Raw genomic sequence first — 23,271 nt, forward strand, 5'->3', positions numbered from 1 at the left:
TGGAGGAGCTGCATTCTTAGACGGCAGAATGGAATCAGCTGAATGCATAACAACATCCTCAAGAGAGACTTGTAGAGGTGTACTGAAAGAGACTCTTCTCCAAACAGAATTTGCCAATGATTTAATCTTCATTTGCCTTTCTGATGTGGGGCAGGGCCTTGTTGTTGACTGTGTTTAGTGTTGCTCTCAAAAAGATAATAGCCCTCAATGGCTGGGGCTTTGATTTCTTCCAATCAGAGTAAGACCCAAGTCACTGAATAGAGCTATGCAGACCTCTGTATAACTTGATCAGAATGCACCTTAATGAGCCAACTGTCTAAGTATGTGAACACTTGATATTTCTATTTCCTTAGGAAGACTGCTACAGATGCGAGAGACTTTATGACTATCCTGGAGGCGGACTTCACACCAAAGGGAAGAACTCTGAACTGGTAGTGGCTGCCAGCTACTGTCAATTTGAGGAATTGCCTGTAGGAAGTATAGGTGGGGATGTGAAAATATGCGTTCTGCAAATCTAGAGATGACGTGATCTCCAGGTTTAGACGCAGAAGAATATTTTGTAATGTGACAATGAGGAAATATTGTTTAAGATGTTTGTTGAGCTCCCCAAGGTCAAGGATAGGCTGCCGTACTTTCCTCTTTTTGCATGAGAAAAACAGGAATAGAATCCCTTTCTTTGTTGTGGCTAAGGGACTTTCTCTATCGCTTCCTTTCTGAACATGGTCTTGACCTCCAACTTGAGCAGTTTTAGATGTTTGGGGACGGAGGTGTGTGGTGGGTTTGAAGGTGGGATCTGAAAAAATTCTGAGGTGAGGCAGAATTGAACAAGGTTTATTACCCAGTGGTCTGATGTTATTTCCTGCCACCATTGGGTGAACAGGGATTTTTATCCTCCCAATCTTAGTGGTGGAGACACAGCAGTAACCCGTGCCTGTAACAGGACATTGGCAACAACCTGTTTCTTTTCCCTGGTGTGTTGCTCTCCCTCTAGGTGGAGGTCTGTTGTAGGCCACTTGTCAAGGTTGTGTGAGAATATTGCAGGCAGAATTGTCCTAGAGGTAGATGTGTAGGAATGGGAGCAGTATTGCTGGTAGACTCCTCTAAACGATAGTAGCCCTCTTCCTCTGGCACCAAGCAAGGGCAATTTCTTGAACTGCAGGGTCTGTCCGTGTCAGTTTTGATTGTTTGCAAGGCTTCATCAACAAGTTTGCCAAAAAGGCCTTCTTCATCGAAAGGAAGATCTAAAATCTTGTTTTAATCTCTGGTCTGAAGGTGGTGGCCTTAAGCCAATCTTGCCTTCTAAGTACCGCCGAGCCTGCCAGTTGTCTAAATGCAGTGGTGGCGATACCCACTGCACAGTCTATGATTTCCTTCGAGGCACACACTCCTTTTTGTAATATCTTCTTCCCCTCTGTCTTGGCTTCTTCTGGGAGTTGATATATTTATATATGGGGCGACGTCAGCCCATAATTGTCTATCGTATCTTCCCAAGAAAGCCAGGGAATTTGCTCTATTTACGGATAGCCCCAACACGGAGGAAAAACGCTTTCCAATATTGTTCAAGCATCGTCCTTCCTTATCTGGTGGTGTAGAGATCGGAGTGGAAGTGTTCTTCGATCACATCTGTGCTGCCTGAATTATCACAGAATCAGGCTTTGGATGGCTAGTAAGACAAGCTGGGGCATTCTCTAGGGCTTTGTATTTTTGTCTAAGCATGGAAGGACTGCTGTGTTGGAATTTTCATCACTTTTAAGCCCTCTTTCCAGATATAACTGACAATGGGCATGGACCTTACAATCTTTTGAAATGGTTCTTTAAATTCATATAAACACCAGTCCACCTGATTAGTGGACATGGGGAGTACGAATCTTTTAGCTGCTCTTTCCAGAAAATTGTGGAAACCCCCAATGTCTTCTGGTGGTGAGTTCAATGGAGTGGGAGACCGAGATGATGGTGTGAAGAAAAGGTATTCATCCCATTCCAAATGGGTGTCCTGGAGCTCCCCTTCCTCAGATGTATCTGGGTCGTGGAGAAGTGCTGTCTGTGGAGTACGTCTTACAGAGGTAGGCAATTAGATAGGCCTCTGATCTGGAGTGTACGGCTAAGCCGTGGGAGGTGGAGATACCGTTGGAGTTTGTTCTGCAGGATCTGTTGTAGAAGGAAATGCTTACTACAGTGCAAAAACTTAAATTGCAGGTCTGAAATCAAAGAGCTAGGAAGGTAGACCACTTCATCCTGGAATGGTTGTTGATACTGCCCAGGCGAAGGATAATGCTCTTGTTGTTCATATTCTTACTCCTGACACTTAACATGTAGCTCTGAGGGACAATGTGCCACCCCAAATGGCCCCTTGTCTTCGGAGTCTTCCTCCTCCAAGAGATGGACAGGAATCAGGGGTGTCACTTTGCTAGGAGACACGTGTTCTTGTGTCAACATCTTGCTTTTACGCTGTCCTTGAATTTTTTGTGTCAGCAACAATGTCATCAACTGTGCTGTCAATGAGGTCATCAACAGAGGTGTTACTTTCTTCTTGCTGGCTGTCGATGGAGAAGTCGTTGACGAGGATCACATCAGAAAGGTAATCAGTGTAGACGATGGAGCAGTCAAAGGCTTCATGGAGATTTTTATCACTGATGGTCTGGTCAATGCCGTCGACAAAAAGGAAGAGGTGGTGGACAACGTTGCAAGTCTCGACATCGCTGATGCCACTGCATGTGGATTGTCGACTATGTTGTTCTCGTCAACAGTGGAATACTTGTCGACAATGAATTCATTGGCAGAGCTGAAGATGGCTTTTGCAAGAAATGTCTGATTTTAGAAGGAGGTGTAGGCGGCCCAGAGGATGATTTTCTCATCTTTTCTGAGGAGGTAGAATTCGTCTCTCCTTTCTTGCAGAAGATTTTTCTTTCGAAGAGATTTTTAAGGACTGTAGCCCTTTTAAGGCCTGTGGGTGTCTTTTTAGGGCTTTCTTTGGCTGCTCTGAGGAAGACATGGAATGTGGTCATATTTCCCGCTTACAGGACTTTCTTGAGGTGACAGAGGAGTCCTCATTACAAGAGTCAGAAACTTGCTCTTTTCTGGTTTTGAGCTTCAGAAGCCAAATTAGCAGCCTTCCTTCCTGGTCCTTCAAGGTCTTAGATAAAAAGGTATGACATACCTTACAGTCTTTAGCAGAATGGTCCAGGTAGAGGCAATAAATACAGTCTTTGCGAGGATCTTCTGAGTGAAGCATCTTTTTACCACAGGAACAGTAGGCCCTTAAGAGACTTTTCTTTTCCTTGTCTGACATGATACTGTGCAAGCAAGGAAAAAGACTTTCCAAGAAGACAATAAAGAAATTCTTTTCAAGAAGGAAAAAAAACTGAGCATAGCTCAGTGGAGACTCCCTAGCACGACGTGCAGTAGAAAATCTGAGGGACTGGACCTTCTTTCAGGAGAGTTCTACACTGTGGTGTCACCAGATTGGTTGATCTGTAAGTTCAGTCTTTTTTTAATAAAAATGACTGATATGGTACTAAACCGAAAGATCTAGGGCTTCTATGTGTATGTCTATGGTGACATTACTTTTATAAGGTACTGAGGACTCCCATCTCAACAACGGGTAATGATTCAAGCATGTGAATCTATGAAAGTTTCAATAATCTGCGCATAGGTGGAGTATCCATCATAAATTGTTATCAAAACGTAAGTAAGTTATTCTTCTGATGGATACTGTTAACCACAGATTCCTCTGCGGATAGGTGGAGTATCCATCATAAAGTGTTATAAAACGTAAGTAAGTTATTCTTCTGATGGATACTTTTAACCACAGATTCCTCACTTTACTTGACTGTTAAGGCAGTAGTGCACAGACACCCATGTAGCAGCATAGCACATGTCCATGAGACAGACACCTCTTTGCCTTTGAGGCAGCTTTGGCTCTCTGAGTTTGCTTCTTGGAAAGCATATAGCATGTCTTTATGCTCAGGACACTCAACCTGGACAAGGTCTGTATCAGTACTCTCGGCACTTTTCTAGCACCAGCACACCTAATGAGGAGTGCTATTACTCTGGATGCTCGATATAAATGCTGAGGGCTCTCCTAGGATTAAGCCATTTTGAGGGAAGCTGGAAGGAGGGTGATGGTGTCACTGTCTAAAAGAATGTTACAACCTTTGGCAGAAACAAGCTCTGGTTTACAGTATCAAGATGAAAGAAAAGAAAGTGTTATACAGAGGGAACAATGACAGCGCTTGCAGCACACCAATGTGAGCGCAAAAGTGATTGTGATACAAAAAAAGTTTCTGAAGGCTGATGAGCCGGAGACAGCGCGACTGTCCAGGAGCTTGAAGGGCGTGCACATCAGAAACATTAAGACCAAGTCAAGGTGCCACTAAGGTATAATGACAGGCATTTGTCAAACCTTTTACGTTCATCATTACAACAGGCATCCTGAATACAGAGGGTTGGTTGGATAAACAAACAAAAAAATCCAAAAAGGCGGACTTATACTTTTAACTGTGGCCCAAATAAAAGTCTTGCTGGGCCAAAGATAAAACAAAACATCTGATAATCTGGTGTGTGAGGGAATAAAGCTTATGGCCCCTATGCCAGGCAACAAATCACTCCCAATTCCCCAAATAGATGGATTTAGTTGAGGGGTGCTCAGTCGAGAGTATCACACCCATGACTTCAGCAAGCATGATGAAATTGATCAGTTGTTGCTGCTCAATATCCAGGTATGGTGGTGTAGGTTGTGGAAATTCAAATTCAGGAACATGCCCTTTTGCCAAGACAGGAGATCCTATTAAAAAGGCAAACTGATCGGAGGACAAATACTCAGGTTTAAAAAGTTATGACTCTCTTGACCTAATTTGGGGCAATCATGAGAACTTCAGTTCAGTAGGTCCTAACCTCCCACAGAGCTCAAAGCAGGAAAAGCAACAGTGGAAACTACATCGTACAACAGCCTGAACAATATATATTCTCAGCAATGGCGAAAAGATCAAGCCACTGGGCAAAGAGGTTATGAACCACCATTAGATAAAGATACCACTCTTAGTCTGGCAGCTGACATCTGTTGAGCTTGTCTGCCCTGGTGTTCAGTGACCCTACAAGGCGACTGCTTACCAATACTTATCAATAAAAAAATCTCTTATTGATCCAGCAACCTTCAAAAGGTGTAGTGCTTCCAGGCAAGAGATCCAAGACTCCATACTACTCAATCAATCATTTGTAAAGCACGCTACTCACCCACTAGGATTTCAAGGTGCTGGAGGTGGGGGGAGGGGGGGAGCAGGGGTGAATGTTTGAATGCTTGCTACTGCTCGAATAACCAGGTTTTGATGTGTTTCGGGAAGGTCAGGAGGTCCTGGGTCTGTCGTAGGTGGATGGGGAGGGAGTTCCTGGTCTTGGTGGCAAGGTGGGAAAAGGATCTGCCACCGGCTGTGGTTCGATGGATGCAAGGGACGGTGGCGAGGGCAAGGCTGGGGGAGCGGAGTTGAGGGATGGGAGTGTGGAAGGTGGACCTACCACCCTACTTGTTACAGAAAACATATTGTAACAAGTAGGGTCCTGTAACCGCTATCAGGACAGGCACCCTCTGAAGGACGGAAGAAGGTTTTCAGCACCAGCCAGATGGCACAAAGCTTCAGGAGACTAATATAGAGTGGTTGATCCACTGAGGAACACACCTCTACCCAATACAGAGACAATGTATCCATCACTACTGTAAGCTATAGGGATACAACCTGCTCATGATGAGCTGGTGTCCATCTACTACCACCAAAATTCTTGAGGTAGCCCCTTCGAAATACAGACGCTGTCCAACAGGCAGCCCCTGTGCTGCACCCACAGGAAACAGATGCTCCACTGCCAGGCCCACATGCACCAGCGAGCACGAGATTCCAAGAGGATACAGACTTTGTCCTAAGGGCAGAACCTGTGCTGAGGACACAGGAAATGTAAGTTCTAGTGCAAGGTCTGCATGTACCAACGAGCACAAGATTTCAGGAAAATGCTTGAGGCCAAAAGTCAAAGAAGCCTGAGATCCAACCTCACTGAAACCCTAGACCCAGGATGAAGCCTGAAATTAAGTGGGAGACCGGGGGGTCCTTTAACACCAGTGTCCAAGATGGTCCCTATAAAGTAAATCCCTGACATCAGCATCCATGAGGCAGAAAGAAAGCTAATGGTTATTAGCAGGTGGTCTGTGACTGTCTATGGTGAGTCCGCCTTAAGCAGCCAATCATCAAAGTATTAGAATACATATATCCACCCCATAAAGTTGGGTCACGTCTACCATCATCAACTCCGTAAGTTGCAGAAAGGAAGTTTAACGGCAGGAAATGATCAGACCACACCACAAACCGAAGATAGCATCAGTGGGATTGTAGTACGGGCACAGGAGAGTACATCTAGTAGTCTTAAGTATACCAGCTGATCCCTGTGTCCAAGACAAAAATAAACTCAACATTTTGAATTTATCATGCCTTAGAAAGACATTCAGGGGACAAACATCTAAAACTGGTCCGAGCCCACCATCCTTTTTTTGGTACCAAATGAACGCGGGAGAAACACCCCTTTACCTTTTTTGATTCCGGCACTCTTGACAGTCCTGACCTAATTGTTGCACTTTCCACTTATCTACCCCCACTGAGTTTCTATTAATTTAGGATGAGTGGCATTTTCATTTATAAAAGCACGTCACATTTAGGGATTGTTTGTATATGTATATCATATAACATTTGCTTCAACATAGTGTGATAGTTCATCAATAATTCATAGTATATTCTCATGATTTATATTGTTTAGTAAACATAGGTAATGGCGAAGAAAAATTAATGTTAACTCTTGCATTTTACATCATTTAATGTGAGGCTTGCTCTTCTCTTCTTCGTGAAGGCCATTTAATGGCATCTTGGAGCCAGACCGGTCTTATCTGCTTGCTGGGACGCCATAGCTACCAAGAGGAAGCAAGCAAAAACCTTCTTTACACAGAATACCACTTCAGTTGTCCAAATCAACAATGCAAATAAAAGGTCACCATAGAAACTTGCACAGGCTCTCTTGGTGCAAAGACAAATTGGCTATAGGCAAGAAGGGACGAGTTGGAGAAGCGAGGTAGATGCCATCTTTTCATGCAAGAGAATTGTAGATTCTGAACCATCATTACAATGTTGCAAATCTTTTTAAAATTATATTGTTTTCACGTACACTTTTTTTTTTTTATAGATATATGCACTAGGATAGGACATTGAATTCAATAAAACATACCCGTATTATGCATTTTTAGGTTGTCTATGCATGGTGAAGAGAGATTCTGAACCTATTAACAGCAAATAATCCTAAGAAGACAGGAGTGATCGTTAACCAGAATCCACCAACCTTGTGTAATGTGTAGGTGGTTAGTGGGCTACAGTCCATCAGGTTTACCGACTCTAAATTTTAAGCAGGCATTAGCCTGTACTTTCACTAGAGTGCATTGAAAACCTAAATTCCAGGATTTCGTTTGTAAAGAATTACAAAAGAAGTATTAGCCCCTTTAACCAGTAGGCAATTGACTTTCCATAGAAGGATGGTGGCATGATCTGCTGAATCTCGGGTAACAATGGGTGGGAGACAAGGAGGAGAAGAAATAATTGGTAGGACATACTAATTTCCATTAGCCTGAGGCAACAAACCCTGCTCCCTACTAGTTATGCACATGCCTGCAAGAGGAAACCAGAGCAGCTTGGAAACCGTGGTGGCAGTTAAGGAAGAGGAAAATTGTCGTTAGTGGCCCTTGACTACCTCAGCCACCACTACATCCTCAGAAGAGGTGAAAAGTTTGGGCAGGTTGCTAAACTGGATGCAAGGGTTGCCACTGCCAGGAGATCAAACTCTGTAGTGGTCTGAAATTGGTGGGCCAGTGAAAAACCATGGATCAAGTCGTAACATGGCTTTTGAAGTATTCTAGTGCTGAGTCAGCCATTTCGCCAAAGAGTCTGGACCCACTGAAGGGCATATTGACGAAGGAGGCCTGTGCGGAAAAAACAGTAGCACATCCAAGCATGACATCTCAACACGACTCTTGTGGTTGTGGCGTGGCCCGCGCAGTTCATTATGTCAAAACTAGCCAGTAGTACACATCTGACAGCACCCTATCCTTCCTCAAATGATTTTGTACAGGCTATTCTGAATTTACCAGGGATAGCCAACAAAATTGTGCTGCCGTGTCCCAGACAGAAAGTGTAACAGCCTAAGAGGTGACCGCATTCATGGACTGCAGGGTGAAATTACTTTGCCAAAATAGTTTACACGCCTTGATTCCTAATCTGGCAGCATAAAAGGGAATGCATTTGGTTTGATCTTGCATGTGGACGTCTATCCCACCAAGCTTTCCAGGGTCAATGTTGGATAAGAAAGGCTGGGTCATCAGTGCATGGCCTATGTCTTTAGCAACTGGGCCACTGAGGGGGAGGGAGCCAAGCAGCCTATAAAGTGTGTGTTACAGCCTCACTGAAAGGCAGAAACGGCTCTGACACAACCCGCCATAGATGCAAGGTTTTTGCTAACACAAGCTCTTGGTTTTTGCTAACACAAGCCCAAGGGTAGGTCGCTCCCCCTGCCGCTGCAGCTCCTCCAGGTTCCTGAGTTCCTGAGACCCACCTCACAGTAAGTACCCCCCACCTCCCAGTCCCTCGCCCTGCCCCGCCCTGCGCTACTCACCCTCTCTCCTGCTTCTTTTCCTCCTCTCTGTCTCTTCCTCCTCGATCCTCCTCTGAAATCTTCTTCTGCACTCTTCTTCTCCCCGTCTTCTCTCTTCTTCTGTGTGCTCCTCAGCCTCTCCTGTCGCCTCTCTTCTTCCTCATCTTGCTCTGTGGTCTTCTGCCTTCTGCTCTTCGTCTTCTGTATCTTCTTTGTTGATCATCTGTTCGTCTGCTCTTCTGCTTCTTCGTCCCCTGCATCTTCCTCTGTGTTCTTCGGTTCCTCTGTGTTCTTCGGTTCCTCTGTGTTCTTCGGTTCCTCTGTGTTCTTCGGTTCCTCTGTGTTCTTCGGTTCCTCTGTGTTCTTCGGTTCCTCTGTGTTCTTCGGTTCCTCTGTGTTCTTCTCTTCTGTTCTTCTGGGTTCTTCCGGTCTTCTGGGTTCTTCCGGTCTTCTGTTCTTCGGTCCTCTCCGACTCCTGTCTCTTCCCGCCCCTGTCTCTGCCCTCCTGCTCCTGCCTCACCCCCCTCCATCTCTCACTATCACCCACATCTACCCTTTCGCTACCTGCCTCCCTCACTCCTCTACCTATCTCTCCACCTAACTCCCTCACTCACCCCCTCCTCCTATCTACCTATTTTTCTATCTCTCCACCTATCTCTCCATCTATCTATTTCCCTATCTCTCCCCCCGTCCCGACACGCCCTCTGTTACCTATCTCCCTATCCTCTCACTCTACCTCTCACCCTCACCCACCACTACCACCCCCTCTCCCCTATCTTTTCAACCCTACTCCTATCTATCTCCCTATTCTCCTAAAACTCTAACACTCACCCCCCTCCACCCTTAAACCCCCCTGCCCCAGCTCTTCTCACTCTACCTGTCCCCCCCTCCCTCGCGCTTTCCCGCCGCAACCTCCTGCACGCCCCCGCCCCCCAGCTCCCATTCGCCCCCATCTGACCCCTCCCCCCCCCCTCCTCCCTCTTATGGCGGCCGCTGTACGACCGCGCCGGAGGCGTGCCAGAGGCAACCCCGTCTGCGCCCGTCCGCACCTGGCCCGTGCCCAGCGCCACGACCCCTGGTCCCCAGCCCTCCCCTACCCCGCTGACCCGCTACGACCCCTCCACGCCATCAACCCCGGGCGCTCCAACACCTGCTTCCAAGCCCACCCCAAGCGCACTCATGGACCCTTCGCCTGTAGCTCCTGCAAACGCATCTTCCACCACGCAACTACCACGACCACCAGCCCACGCGCCATCAACCACCTCAAGTGCATCCTGGTCAACGCTCGCTCTGTCCACAAGCACGCCGTTGAACTCTGGGACCTCCTGGACTCCACAGCTCCGGACGTCGCCTTCATCACGGAAACCTGGATGAACGCCTCATCAGCTCCAGACATTGCCACTGCCATCCCCGAAGGCTACAACATCTCCAGAAAAGACCGCACCAACCAAGTAGGAGGAGGCATCGCCATCGTCTTCAAAGACTCCACCAGCGTCACCACCTCCACCGAAGACACCCCTCTCGCCGCTGAACATCTGCATTTTAAAATTCGCACCGACCCCAGGACCACCCTCAGAGGATCCCTCGTCTACCGTCCCCCCGGACCGCGCGCCCCTTTCATCGACGCCATCGCCGACTTCATCTCCCCGCACGCCCTCGCCGGACTACATCCTCCTGGGCGACCTCAACTTCCATCTGGAACAGAACAACGACCCCAACACCACCGCCCTGCTCGACAACCTCACCAACCTCGGCCTCAAGCAACTGGTGAACACCGCCACCCACATCGCCGGACACACGCTCGACCCTATCTTCTCCGCCAGCAAACACATCTTCTTCAGCCACACCTCCGCTCTAAACTGGACCGACCACAGCTGTGTCCACTTCACATTCCGACGCGAGACCCGCCATCTCCGCACTCAACCCATCCCTCGTCGACAGTGGAACAAGATCCCCGAAGAGCAACTCCTCTCCGCACTCGCCGCCAACCAACCCACCCTCACCACCGACCCTAACGACGCAGCCCTCAGCCTCACAAACTGGATCTCCAACTGCGCAGACAACCTTGCTCCCCTCAAACGCACGCATCGACAGACCAACACCAAAAAACCTCTCTGGTTCTCTGACACCCTCAAAGAATCAAAGAAAACTTGTCGCACCCTCGAGAAGGCCTGGCGCAAGGACCACACCGCTGACAACATGACCGCCCTCAAGAACGCTACCCGCGAACACCACCACCTGATCCGCGCTGCCAAAAGGAACTTTTTCACCGACAGACTGGACAAAAACAGCCACAACAGCAGAGAACTTTTCAGCATCGTCAAGGAGTTCTCCAACCCCAACGCCAACGCAAACGCCGTCACGCCCTCACAGGATTTGTGCGAATCCCTCGCCACCTTCTTCCACCGCAAGATCAGCGACCTCCACGACAGCTTCGGACACCAGACCCAACCTAACATCACCGAACCCGCACCCCCGGCCTTCACCCTCAACAACTGGACCCACATCAACACTGAAGAAACCATATCCATCATGAACTCTATCCACTCCCGCGCTCCTTCGGACCCCTGCCCTCACTTCATCTTTAATAAAGCCGACGACATCATCGCCCCGCACCTCCAGGCCGTCATCAACTCTTCTTTCTCTTCTGCTACCTTCCCCGAATGCTGGAAACACGCCGAAGTCAACGCCCTCCTAAAGAAACCTACGGCTGACCCGAGCGACCTGAAAAACTTCCGCCCCATCTCTATCCTGCCTTTCCCAGCCAAGGTAATAGAGAAGACCGTCAACAAACAGCTGACCACCTTCCTGGAAAACAACAACCTGCTCGACCCTTCACAAACCGGATTCCGAACCAACCACAGCACGGAAACCGCCCTCATCTCAGTCACAGACGACATCAGAACCCTGATGGACAACGGTGAAACAGTCACCCTCATCCTCCTCGACCTCTCGGCGGCCTTCGACACCGTCTGTCACCGCACCCTAATCACCCGCCTCCGCTCCACCGGGATCCAAGGCCAGGCCCTAGACTGGATCGCCTCCTTCCTCTCAAACCGTTCCCAAAGAGTTTACCTCCCACCGTTTCGCTCAGACCCCACCGAGATCATCTGCGGCGTACCTCAAGGCTCATCGCTCAGCCCGAAACTCTTCAATGTCTACATGAGCCCCCTCGCCAACATCATACGCAAGCACGACATCATCATCACCTCCTACGCCGACGACACCCAACTTATACTCTCCCTCACCAAGGACCCCGCCAGCGCCAAGACCAACCTAAAAGAGGGTATGAAGGACGTCGCAGATTGGATGAGGCTCAGCCGCCTAAAGCTGAACTCTGACAAAACGGAAGTCCTCATCCTCGGCAACACCCCGTCCGCCTGGGACGACTCCTGGTGGCCCACGGCCCTCGGCACCGCACCGACCCCCACAGACCACGCCCGCAACCTCGGCTTCATCTTGGACCCCCTTCTGACCATGACCAAGCAAGTCAACGCCGTGTCCTCCGCCTGCTTCCTCACCCTCCGCATGCTCAGCAAGATCTTCTGCTGGATCCCCACCGACACTAGAAAAACCGTGACCCACGCCCTCGTCACGAGCCGCCTGGACTACGGCAACACCCTCTACGCTGGGACCACCACCAAACTCCAAAATCGCCTGCAACGCATTCAAAACGCCTCGGCCCGCCTCATCCTCGACGTACCCCGCAACAGCCACATCTCCGCACACCTGAGACACCTGCATTGGCTCCCAGTCAGCAAAAGGATCACCTTTCGACTTCTCACCCATGCACACAAAGCCCTCCACAACAAGGGACCGGAATACCTCAACCGACGCCTCAGCTTCTACGTCCCCACCCGCCTCCTCCGTTCCTCTGGCCTCGCGCTCGCTGCCGTCCCTCGCATCCGCCGCTCCACGGCGGGTGGGAGGTCTTTCTCCTTCCTGGCAGCCAAGACCTGGAACTCCCTCCCCACCAGCCTCAGGACCACCCAGGACCACTCCGCATTCCGGAGACTCCTAAAAACCTGGCTTTTCGAGCAGCAGTAACACCCCCCCCCTTCCCCTAGCGCCTTGAGACCCGCACGGGTGAGTAGCGCGCTTTATAAATGTTAATGATTTGATTTGATTTGTTTCCACATCAGGCAGCTGTAAGTCAAACATTTCTGTTGCCCTGCAGACTGCCATAACCACAAGGGAAGCAACAGGCTGTCTACCTTCTCCTCATTAGCATTATGTGGTATGTTCTGCAGTTCATAAACCCAAATGAAATGTGAAGACCAAAGCACACGGCAGTTCATAAACAGAGTCCAAATGTGAGATATCAGTAAGCACACTGCAGTTCATAAACAGAGTCCAAATGTGAGAACAGTGGTTCCAGCCTCCTATAGTACTATTGTCATCTGAATGCCTGGTGATCATTCAGTGGTGGGGGCTTCACTTTGGTGTCCCTATGCACCATCACTTCTTGGGCACAGCGAGGGTGTTGCAGAATCTGATGGCACCACCTGTGGCATGGTGGAGCAAATGCTGGTGAAAATCCATATCTAGTCTGGCACCTGGGATTGTTCTATGGATAAGGAATCGGAGGTTTTAAGTATCCAGCAGAAAAGGGGGCCTTTACTCCGTTTTGTTATGTGAGAAATAATAGCACACCTAAGTTTAGATCCAACCTTCCATCAACATTTGCTTCCTTGAATGCTTTACACAATAGTAGTATGGTTTTGGTTTTCCAGTCTTGTTAAAATCAAATTGGAACCTTGCTTCCCCTGGCACCTTCCCATTTCTCATGTCCTCAATGGCCTTCAATATCTCGTCTTCTGAGAGAGTATTGCCTAGGGAAGCCACTTCGCCAATCATCATAGTTGATGGCATAGTGCTACTGACAGTGTTACTCATCAGTCACTCTCATGCAGATGTTTTAACACAGCAGCAGTGCACTAGCTTCACACTGGTCACAACCCAGCACATTAAAACAACAATTAAGTAGAGAATAAACAGGATACATACTGGTCATCTCTTACTATCAATAGCTTTGGAATTCTGACACCCCTATGCTTGAATCCCCTGCATTTAGAAAGCAAAGAACACTAAAGCAATGTACCTCTGGGAGTGCACCTAAGGCTTGGAACTCCACTCTAACGATTAAAAGAACTAACATATCCCACAAATCCTGCACAGGATAGGTGATGTGTATTTTGTTCCCATACACTTCATTATTATATGTACCCTAAATCCTTCAAGGAAGAGCTGAAATGTCCGTGTTTACAGTTCACATCTCCATTAAATACACCTTGAGAAAGGCTATAGTAGAAGGCCCAATCATATAGGTGTATGATGTAGTTCACTGCCAACCTGTATGTGTATATAATAATCCTAATTAATCAACGTTCCTTAAAAAGGTGGTTACATGCTAAACATTGCACATCTGAAATCAAAGAAGTCCGGAAACATCATATCATGTGTATGTCATATGGAGGGTGCCAACCTGGTGCAGAAACCCAACCACCATGGGTTTCAAGAATGCACAAACACATAGGCGGTGGCTGAACACCACCTATGTTGTGTGCTGTCTGGAACAATATGCAAAATCTAGAAAGAGCAACCAGGGCACTCCATGGTAAGTAAATTTGTAACAGATACTTTAATCCTTAGCGTTGCAAAGTATGAACAGAAATACAGAGATAGTACAAGTCCATGTAAACAATCGAATATGCGCGAGTTCGGTAACAGCCAACACGTGTTTCGTCCTCACGGACTTCTTCAAGACTGTAAACAAAGACAGATTGGAACTCTTTACAAAGAAATTTTTACACTACCAGCCGGTAGGTACACATTCAAGGTGTCCATTTACGAATCTTTAGCATGCAACGAAAGCCAGAAAAGAGATACCCATTATGTCCCGAAGTGTAAACCAAAATGAAAACACTATGGAACAAGTGCCTAAGTGTACAAGAAGGAGGTTAAAAAGAAAAAAATCAATAGTAGTGTGTGGGAGAGTAACCAGCCACCACAAGAGAATAGATTATGGTGACAGGGTTGCTTGTACATATCAAGCAAAAGAAACAATATGTGACTACGAGTGTGCATATACTGTAAAGATGTGAGACAAGAAACGTGCCCGTGGAAATCTTATAATACCTTAAAGAGTCACTTTATTCGGGTAACACAGTGTTTCTGTATGAAATTAATATGTACAGCCATATCTATGAAGGGAATCCAGAAAGAAAAAAGCGCACTTGTAGTAAGAATAATCGATCTAGTGGTGCTGCACTGGTACTGCAGTGAGAAAGACAAGAGCAGAAACCTACCAGGAAAAATATGATTTAAGTATCCAGGTAAGAGAGGGTCCCTCGTTATAACAGGGACAGTTAGTACTCTCCAGGGCAAAGAGACTGCCCCGTGGAATGTGTCCGTAGTCCAGGATACATACTCCGTCAGTGGTCTGAGTAGACCCCGTCTGTAAAATAGAACAGAGAAACGGAGGAACAAAAATGACACAAAGAAGGAGAAAACTACTATGAAAAAATATATAAAAATGCCCATGAGTAATAACTTGAGTAAATGGAATGCGGTCGGACCCAAGATTAAGTCATGTATGACAAATATCGAGAGGGAAAAGCTAAGCACCAGGTTCGAAGATTCCAGGACGGAATGTGCTAAGCGCCGAGGACACAGGTCGATGCTACCATTACGCATATGGTCAAGCGTTAAGAATGCCCAGTGCTGAAAAGTTAAATTTCGAGTAACTAAGAGTGCGTGGAAAATGTGCTGGCATGGTCCAGTGCTTAAAAATACAAAGGTTGCGGCTTAGTTCCAGTGAAACCTGCAGCGGAAATAGCCGTTTAAGTAATGGTGATTACCCCCTATGTACAAGCAAATTAACAGCTTGAAACGCTTGAGCAAGGAAAATGAGTAAATAGAGAACGCTCTCCCTGGTATCGCCTCTCGCTAGCCATATATGCGTTTGGAAAGGCAAGGCTCTATTAAGGCAGACGGCGTTTCCTCTTACCAGTGATTCCCCAGGATACGGAAGTCAAAAAAACCTCGGTACGTGTGCCGGGTCACAGCGTATGATAATGCTGCCGAGTGCGATGAGCCAACAGAAACTATGGAATGCAGGCGTGTAAATACGCGCATTTCAGAAATAAAGGAAGGACTAAAACTCTGATTAAATAAAGCAAGGGTTAAGATAATGGCCGCAATGTGTGGTACTTAACGGGCGCCATGTTGTGTGTACTCGTAAAAGTGTCCGGCATGCAGATCACACCCCGTTGCCCGTGTTGGAACTAAAAAGTTCACCACATGCTATCATTGAATGAGTTCATAGTATGTGACTTAAGGAGAGCCCAATTAACAGAATTGTTTCATGCACAATAGTTAGGAAAGATTCTTTTTGAAAGCATAGAATGGACTGTGAGGTGCATATTCAGCAACAGTATTAAACACAATATATGTGTGAACGAGAATGAACAAAACGCAGATCGTTTCTGTATAGGAATTGGGATTAGTTGTACATGTACATTTCGTCGGCGTGTCGCCTGTTAACAATCAAACAAATGTTAGCACAACAGACAATTTTTTTTTTTGATGTTGTCTCACATCTTTACAGTATATGCACACTCGTAGTCACATATTGTTTCTTTTGCTTGATATGTACAAGCAACCCTGTCACCATAATCTATTCTCTTGTGGTGGCTGGTTACTCTCCCACATACTACTCTTGATTTTTTCTTTTAAACCTCCTTCTTGTACTCTTAGGCACTTGTTCCATAGTGTTTTCATTTTGGTTTATACTTCGGGACATAATGGTATCTCTTTTCTGGCTTTCGTTGCATGCTAAAGATTCGTAAATGGACACCTTGAATGTGTACCTACCGGCTGGTAGTGTAAAAATCTCTTTGTAAAGAGTTCCAATCTGTCTTTGTTTACAGCCTTGAAGAAGTCCGGGAGGACGAAACACGTGTTGGCTGTTACCGAACTCGCGCATATTCGATTGTTTACATGGACTTGTACTATCTCTGTATTTCTGTTCATACTTTGCAACGCTAAGGATTAAAGTATCTGTTACAAATTTACTTACCATGGAGTGCCCTTGTTGCTCTTTCTAGATTTTGCATATAATAATCCTGTGCTTATTTTCTTTACATTTTAAAAACCACCTGGAGGTAATACGCTATCTTGTAAATGTATCATCTGTGTTTTAATGTGTAATGTATCCACATGTAAAGCACTCAGTTTTACCCATTTAGGTCTAGTACATGCTGTGCTGTATAGTTCATTGTAATGTAAATGCCCATAAAACAAACAAACCAAAGAATTAACAAGCTCCAACGGTAGCGTATCATGAAAGGATACACAAGAAAATAGCATTTCAAAACAGAAGCCCATAATGTATAGTAGAAAGCTTGTATTTGGCCACTAAACACCAATCTGAAATTCACATTGACCATAAACTAGACAATAAGTATCTAATCCCAATCAGTATATAAATCACTAATTGAAGCACTTGTTATGACTACTACTTTATATCAGTATGCACATAGCAAATACCCAAATAATTCTACTTTACTGTATTGGTACAGCATCAGCAACCTACTAGCATTTATGTATGAACTGATAAGCTATTTTTAGGGTGACTGGACACCCAAAGTTATCTTTGCGCTAAAATGGAGCTCTAATGAATAAAGGAAAAAAAACATGAAAATGTTTAACACAATATGAATGGTAAAACAAGAGCTTTCCTTAGACTTACACCCACTGGATGAGGTTCTTTGATCTCTTCTGAATGAGGTTGATTCCATCGAGCACGTTGGTGATGTCATATACTCGCCTCTTCCGCACACCTAACGTCTTCGCTACTGCATTCAAATCGACAATACCATCTGGGGCCGCATTAATAACCTCCATAAACCTTTTGGTAAGGTGTACTAACGATACGTCAAAACGAGGTTTTCGCCAACTAGGATGCTCTATGAAGATGAATAAAACAGTTTATTTCGTTACATAGGATTCAGGAGTTCTGCCTGGCTTTACTTACAAGTAAGAGGCCCTTTCATTTTTCAATATACACTATTAAGGGATGCACACTCTTTACCCTCCCCCACCATCCCCCCAAGGAACAAATAGTCAACTTTCATTGGGATATAAAACAAGATGTCAACTAATATAAATACATGTTTTTTAAGTTCATAGTTGATAGGAATTTTTGTTGAACTCTCTTAAAAAATTGTGCATTGAGATTTTACAAAGAAACTCACTTTTTGGAAATAATCACAAATCGGACCTCTGCTCACACTTCCATCAGTACTAAAAATGGAGGTACACCTTCTGTAATGCTCTTTCTGGTCGATGAAATACTTAATCCACAAGCTGGGTCTATGCCAAACATAAATCAACACTGCTGTGATAAGCATTCTCAAAAGTGCCTGTTTATCCGTCTGAGGTATTCCAAGTTACTTTTAATAATTTTCTAAAGTTTAGCTTTCTCCCTAAATGTTTTAGTACAGAATAGTGAACAGTGTTTACGGGAGAAAGAATCCTCTCCAGGGCGAAGATCAGAGGGTCATGCATTAATAAGGCCAGGCTTTCCTAAAATGTTGGAATTTAAGATGCGCTAGTTGCCCCTCAAACCAGTCTGTAGAAAGTTATACACTAGGAGATGTATCAACAAACTTTCAGGTCTACCAAATGTAGAATCTGGAGCTGAGATTCTATGCGCCAGGACCAACTAGTACAGTCTCTGATAATATAAGCCTGTTTGATCATAAAGATATCTCTTAGCAGAGATGGATCTAAAGCTAAGTGGCAGTGGATATGGCAGTAGATAGGGGCTTCATCTTCCATGTGTAGCTTCTTTAACCCAGTTAAATAAAATAGGTAATGGGATCATGCACACATCCCAAGTATCTGAAGAAACTCACAATCTAATTAGATGATGGAACTTTTTTGAAAGTCCTGTTTACACAGATCCTCTCAATGGGATATCCAACCTGCATTAATTATGTCCCAGCAAAATGTAACCTGTTCAATGCCAGTTAAGGAGATGACGCTCACCAGACCATTGTCTATGCCAGTAAGCTTTTTCAAAGGAGTTAAAAATTCAAGGCAATTCAGAAACAAAACCTGTGCTCCTGCAGAAAGGTAAAATTTATAGACTATTGTCTGGAATAGTGATTGATAAAAAGCATCACGTGCAAATGCTGTGCTTAGGGAACAAAGGTCCAGCAGAAAGATCAGTGAAATGTATTGTTATGATACTGGAAATCTGGAACAGAGCTCTTAACATTTCAGTATGATCAATTTTTCATTGTTAAATTGTATTAGAGCCCATCTTCCAATCCTATTGAGAGTGTGCCAATTACAAAACACTGAATCAGATGCTGGAATAATGGAAAGTGAGCATTTAGGTTAATATGTTGATGTGTTCGTATTCGCACATCAATATATCAATGGGTACAGTTACAAAGTATAGACACGATTTATGTGCACAACATGGGTGCAGAGCTCTAGGTCCACCAAGAAAAAAACCTGCACACGAGTCAAAAAGTGATGTCACATATTTGCATTTTCTTACAAAGATTTCCAAATTTCTGAACATTCCACGGAAAAAGTGACTCTAAATCAGACTGTTAAATAAATTAACTTCAGTGGACATATTTTGTTTAATGAAGAATAAAATATAAGGATCTTATAATCTGAACAAGAGTTCAAATGACCATTTAATTTAGCTTTGGACCGATTTGTAGTCAAACTGCACTTCCAACATGGGTTTGCACTAACTCAGTCCAAACATACATATGAATATATGATATCATAGAAAGATTTCACCCATGACCCATTTGAATAAAATGCTGCTCTTGCTGGCTCTTTTCACTCTATGCAGACCAATTAGATCTTTAAGATAACAAAACTGTGGTTGCCAGTAAGATTTCTTCCATCAAGTGTCTCACAACCATCACTGACGTAAGAAGCATCACATTCATGTACGTCACATCTTTAACTTAAATGAACATGTTATTTACTCTTATCTGGTCGATGGAGACACCACACCAAAGGATTGGCAGGGGGTGGGGGGTTTGGAGGAGGGCTGGGAATTCATGGGTTGGAAAAGAGTATCCACCTGAAAGAGCGCTAACTAAGGTAAGTAACTTGTTTCTAATGCAGGAGTGTAGAATTCCTATAGCCCAATGCCCAGGACATATTGTTTGGGCTCAATTACAACAAGTTTTCAAATTTATTTTGTCCTTGTGACAAGTAAGTCCAACCCCTTGCAGGACAAAGTCTTTGGTTGCCAGTTTACAATACCACATTATGGATCAGGGAAGGGCATTGTCTGCAGTAAAATGTGTGTCCATATGTTAATGCTATTTGATTTGTATTTATGGTCTATTAATGCAAAGCCTATATTATTAGGATGGGGGATCTGAGAAATGATGTAAGCTTGGACTGCACGTCTGACAGTGGTTCCAAAAAAAAAAAAAACAACAACAAAAAATGTACATGTTTGCATGGTTTATCAATATGAGGCAACGTATAGTCCTTTCAGAATGCTCTATTATTAGATACAAATATCTGCAGAATCTTGAAAGGAAGAATGATGATTCTTTGCTTTCAAAATTAAATGTCACAAACAAACAAAAAAAAAAAAAAAAGGAGGAAAAAAGGTTTTGTTAAACTACTGTGAAATTTTATGTATCATTTATTGGAAACATCCTTTAGTAAAATGTGATGATGCATGCTATTATTTACCAAAAATATTCATTTTTTGTTTGAATCTGATTAAATGGTTTTCAATAATATTTTTCTTTATTACATTACAGCATTTTAGCAGGTAAAGGAAATAGCAGATTTGTTTGATTAGTAGTTGGTACAGGGAAGACCTTACAATTGGCAACAACAGACATGGTCGCTGTCCCCCCCCCCCCCCAAAAAAGCACAGTCACAGTAGTTCCTGGCACTGAACAAAACTACTTTGTCTGCCGATATACTCTTTGTGAAAGAGCAGAATGCTGTTACTCGCAGTGAAGCCAGCCGATAGATAAAACAGATTCTTTTTTAAAAATTTTTTTTTATTTTTTTATTTTTTTTAAATTTTTAAACAAAGGTCTTGGTTAATGCCAGACCTAATCAGGGACCCAGTTCTTAAAGTCACAAAGTGCACCCATGGTATATGTCCCTGCATTAGTGCAGATTTATGGCTTTCATGAATTCACATGAATATATAGAGATACGTCAGGAAATCACACTCCTAGAAATTATTTGTGGACTGCATTTTAGCACAAGCAAATATGCATGTGTAGATTTGTTCATGCAAAAATCTGCTGAGAGTTCACTTTCCCTCCAACCACTTTTTTCCCCGAACTCTGGGAGAAGTATTACTTATGCCACTGTCAGGAATACATTTCCGACCTTTCTCAGTATGGGAAAAGATTAGAGAGGAGCTGGTGAAAACCCCTACAACATGCAAGTTAGCAGGTTTGCACAGACTCAAGAGGCCATTCCAATCCGGAATCTATTGTTTACCTCTATCTTCAGCCTCAGGATGTAGATCAGCGGAAAGATGGCAAAATAAAGGAACTGCTCCTATTCAAACCCTACAATAGCATGAGCCCTGGCAGAACCAGACAGACTATTATCTGAGCTCTTAAATAATGAGATTGCTGTCATAATTCGTTGCTGCACTACATGGCACCAAATGGGCAAGCAGATTTTGTACAGGACAAGTACATTTATTATGCAACCTGTCCCATGGACAAGTAGATAGTTTATTAAATTCACACCGTGTAATGGATACTTCTACCCACAGATTTTTCACTTTAAGAATAGATATCAAAACTGCACCTTCCACAAGGTGGAAGGACTGGTGTGTGGGCTCAAATAAAGTCCTACAGGGCAGATTGAGTAAAGTGACCTTGTTGTACATGGGTATCGGGGTAGCCATGCTTTGTGAATGTATGCATGGCGCGCCCCTTGTGCCACTGCCTCAAGGGGTTACTTCTTGACTGGTGCATAGCAGATCTTGGTGCAGAGGACTACCGAAATCCTTGTCCTCTTCTGCACAGTGGAGTCCCTTTCTTCACTCCAGAAAACACCCCAAAAAGCTGACTGTTTACTCAATTGACCTTGGTAAGATCGATATAAAACTCAAAGATCTCTTGGGGTCCAACTGATGGAGCCTCTCGTCCTCTTTCTTTGTGGGAGGGGGGAGCTGATAGTGTGTTCGATTGTCCATGTGGAAGGAAGTCACAACTTTTGGTAAAAAGACACAGCTGATCCCTCAGCACCAACTTGTCCAAAAAGATGGTGGTGAAGGGCAGTTGCACTGAAAGTACCAGCTTTTCACTAAAGCGACAAGCTGGCGTAATCACATTGATTAAGACTGTTTTCTGGGTGGAGAAACGGAATGTGAAACTATCCATAGGGTTGAAGGGTGTATGCATAATAAATGTCAAAACCAAGTTAATATTCCACTTTGGCATCATTAACTGTTTTCTAGCTGCCTGAAGAACCACTTAATTTGGCAGAACAGATGGAGGAAGCCCAAAGGAATATGTATCAGTCAAACTAGTACTGACATTGGTTTGTGGTCCAACATGAGTGTTGGTACCAGGTTGTCTACTGTGATCGGAGCAATGGGAACCAGCCTGGAACCTACGGCCTGAGTAGAAGTCTCTACCAGAGATGGTACAGACTCAGTAAGGATCCCACAGGAGTTGACTACATCAGGGGAAGTCCCACCGGCAGTAACCTGACTGGAAGCTTCTGTGGTTCTGTGGGGCTCAAGACAAGCCAGAGGGAGCAGAAAAAAAAACACTAAAGACTGAGGAAGGCCTCCATGAAGGCCTAGTTTTGCTACAAGTTCGATGACAGTGAAGGGACACATCTGGGCGAGCTGGGTTATTTGTTCCAGGGCCACTGACCTTGATCAAGTGCGACTTAAATCTTGAGATCCTCGTACCTTTCCTTTGGAACCAGAGTGGGTGGATGAGGTCCAGTCCGTTTTTTTGTGTTTGTATTCTGACTTTGACTTATCCGAAGACTACTAGTGGACAGTGGAGCAGTCACAGGAATTTTACGATATTAAGAGTGAGGTTACATCATTCAACAGTGAAATTACTACAGCAAATTAGAGTGCCAAAGTTGAGCTGAATTCCCTTTATCTTGTGACAAGAGGCAAATTGTAAAACTGTTATCAGCAGAGATCTAAGAAGCTACACGTCTATTACTGGGATAAAGAGGTCACCCAAAATGAAGACGTTGTTTTTCAGCTTCTACAGCATGTTCAATAAAACAAATTCAACCTGAATGAGAGCTTGCTCCTTAATGTCATAGCAAAGTGCAGCTTATTTTACGATCAAGGGTAATTCTCACATAAATGGGATAGTTTACTGCACTGTTGCTGATACTGTACCAAGGAGAACTAATCTATTATGTAATGTATATTGCTCTCCTTTAAAACAGGGTCTTGCAATGTGTCACTTCGTATTCTCCACACAAATGGTCATTATTGCAGACCTGGTAGCTGTAGCTCTATCAGCCCTGAGGAATGATCAGAGTGTTCTGGGTGCGTGTTCCTTTCTGGTGGTCCAAGAGCACACATCTTTA

General features: G+C 44.8%; 1 protein-coding gene across 1 annotated transcript in view; it reads right to left on the bottom strand.

Moving 5' to 3' along the window:
- Positions 1-23,271, bottom strand: part of E2F6 (E2F transcription factor 6) — a 115,790-nt gene that overhangs the window by 62,635 nt on the left and 29,884 nt on the right. The window contains exon 3 of the mRNA XM_069235940.1: positions 17,420-17,636. Coding sequence (XP_069092041.1) covers positions 17,420-17,636 — 217 coding nt within the window. The remainder of the gene's footprint in view (positions 1-17,419; positions 17,637-23,271) is intronic.

The sequence above is a fragment of the Pleurodeles waltl genome, chromosome 5 (assembly GCF_031143425.1).
Source record: "Pleurodeles waltl isolate 20211129_DDA chromosome 5, aPleWal1.hap1.20221129, whole genome shotgun sequence".
Lineage (NCBI taxonomy): Eukaryota > Metazoa > Chordata > Amphibia > Caudata > Salamandridae > Pleurodeles > Pleurodeles waltl.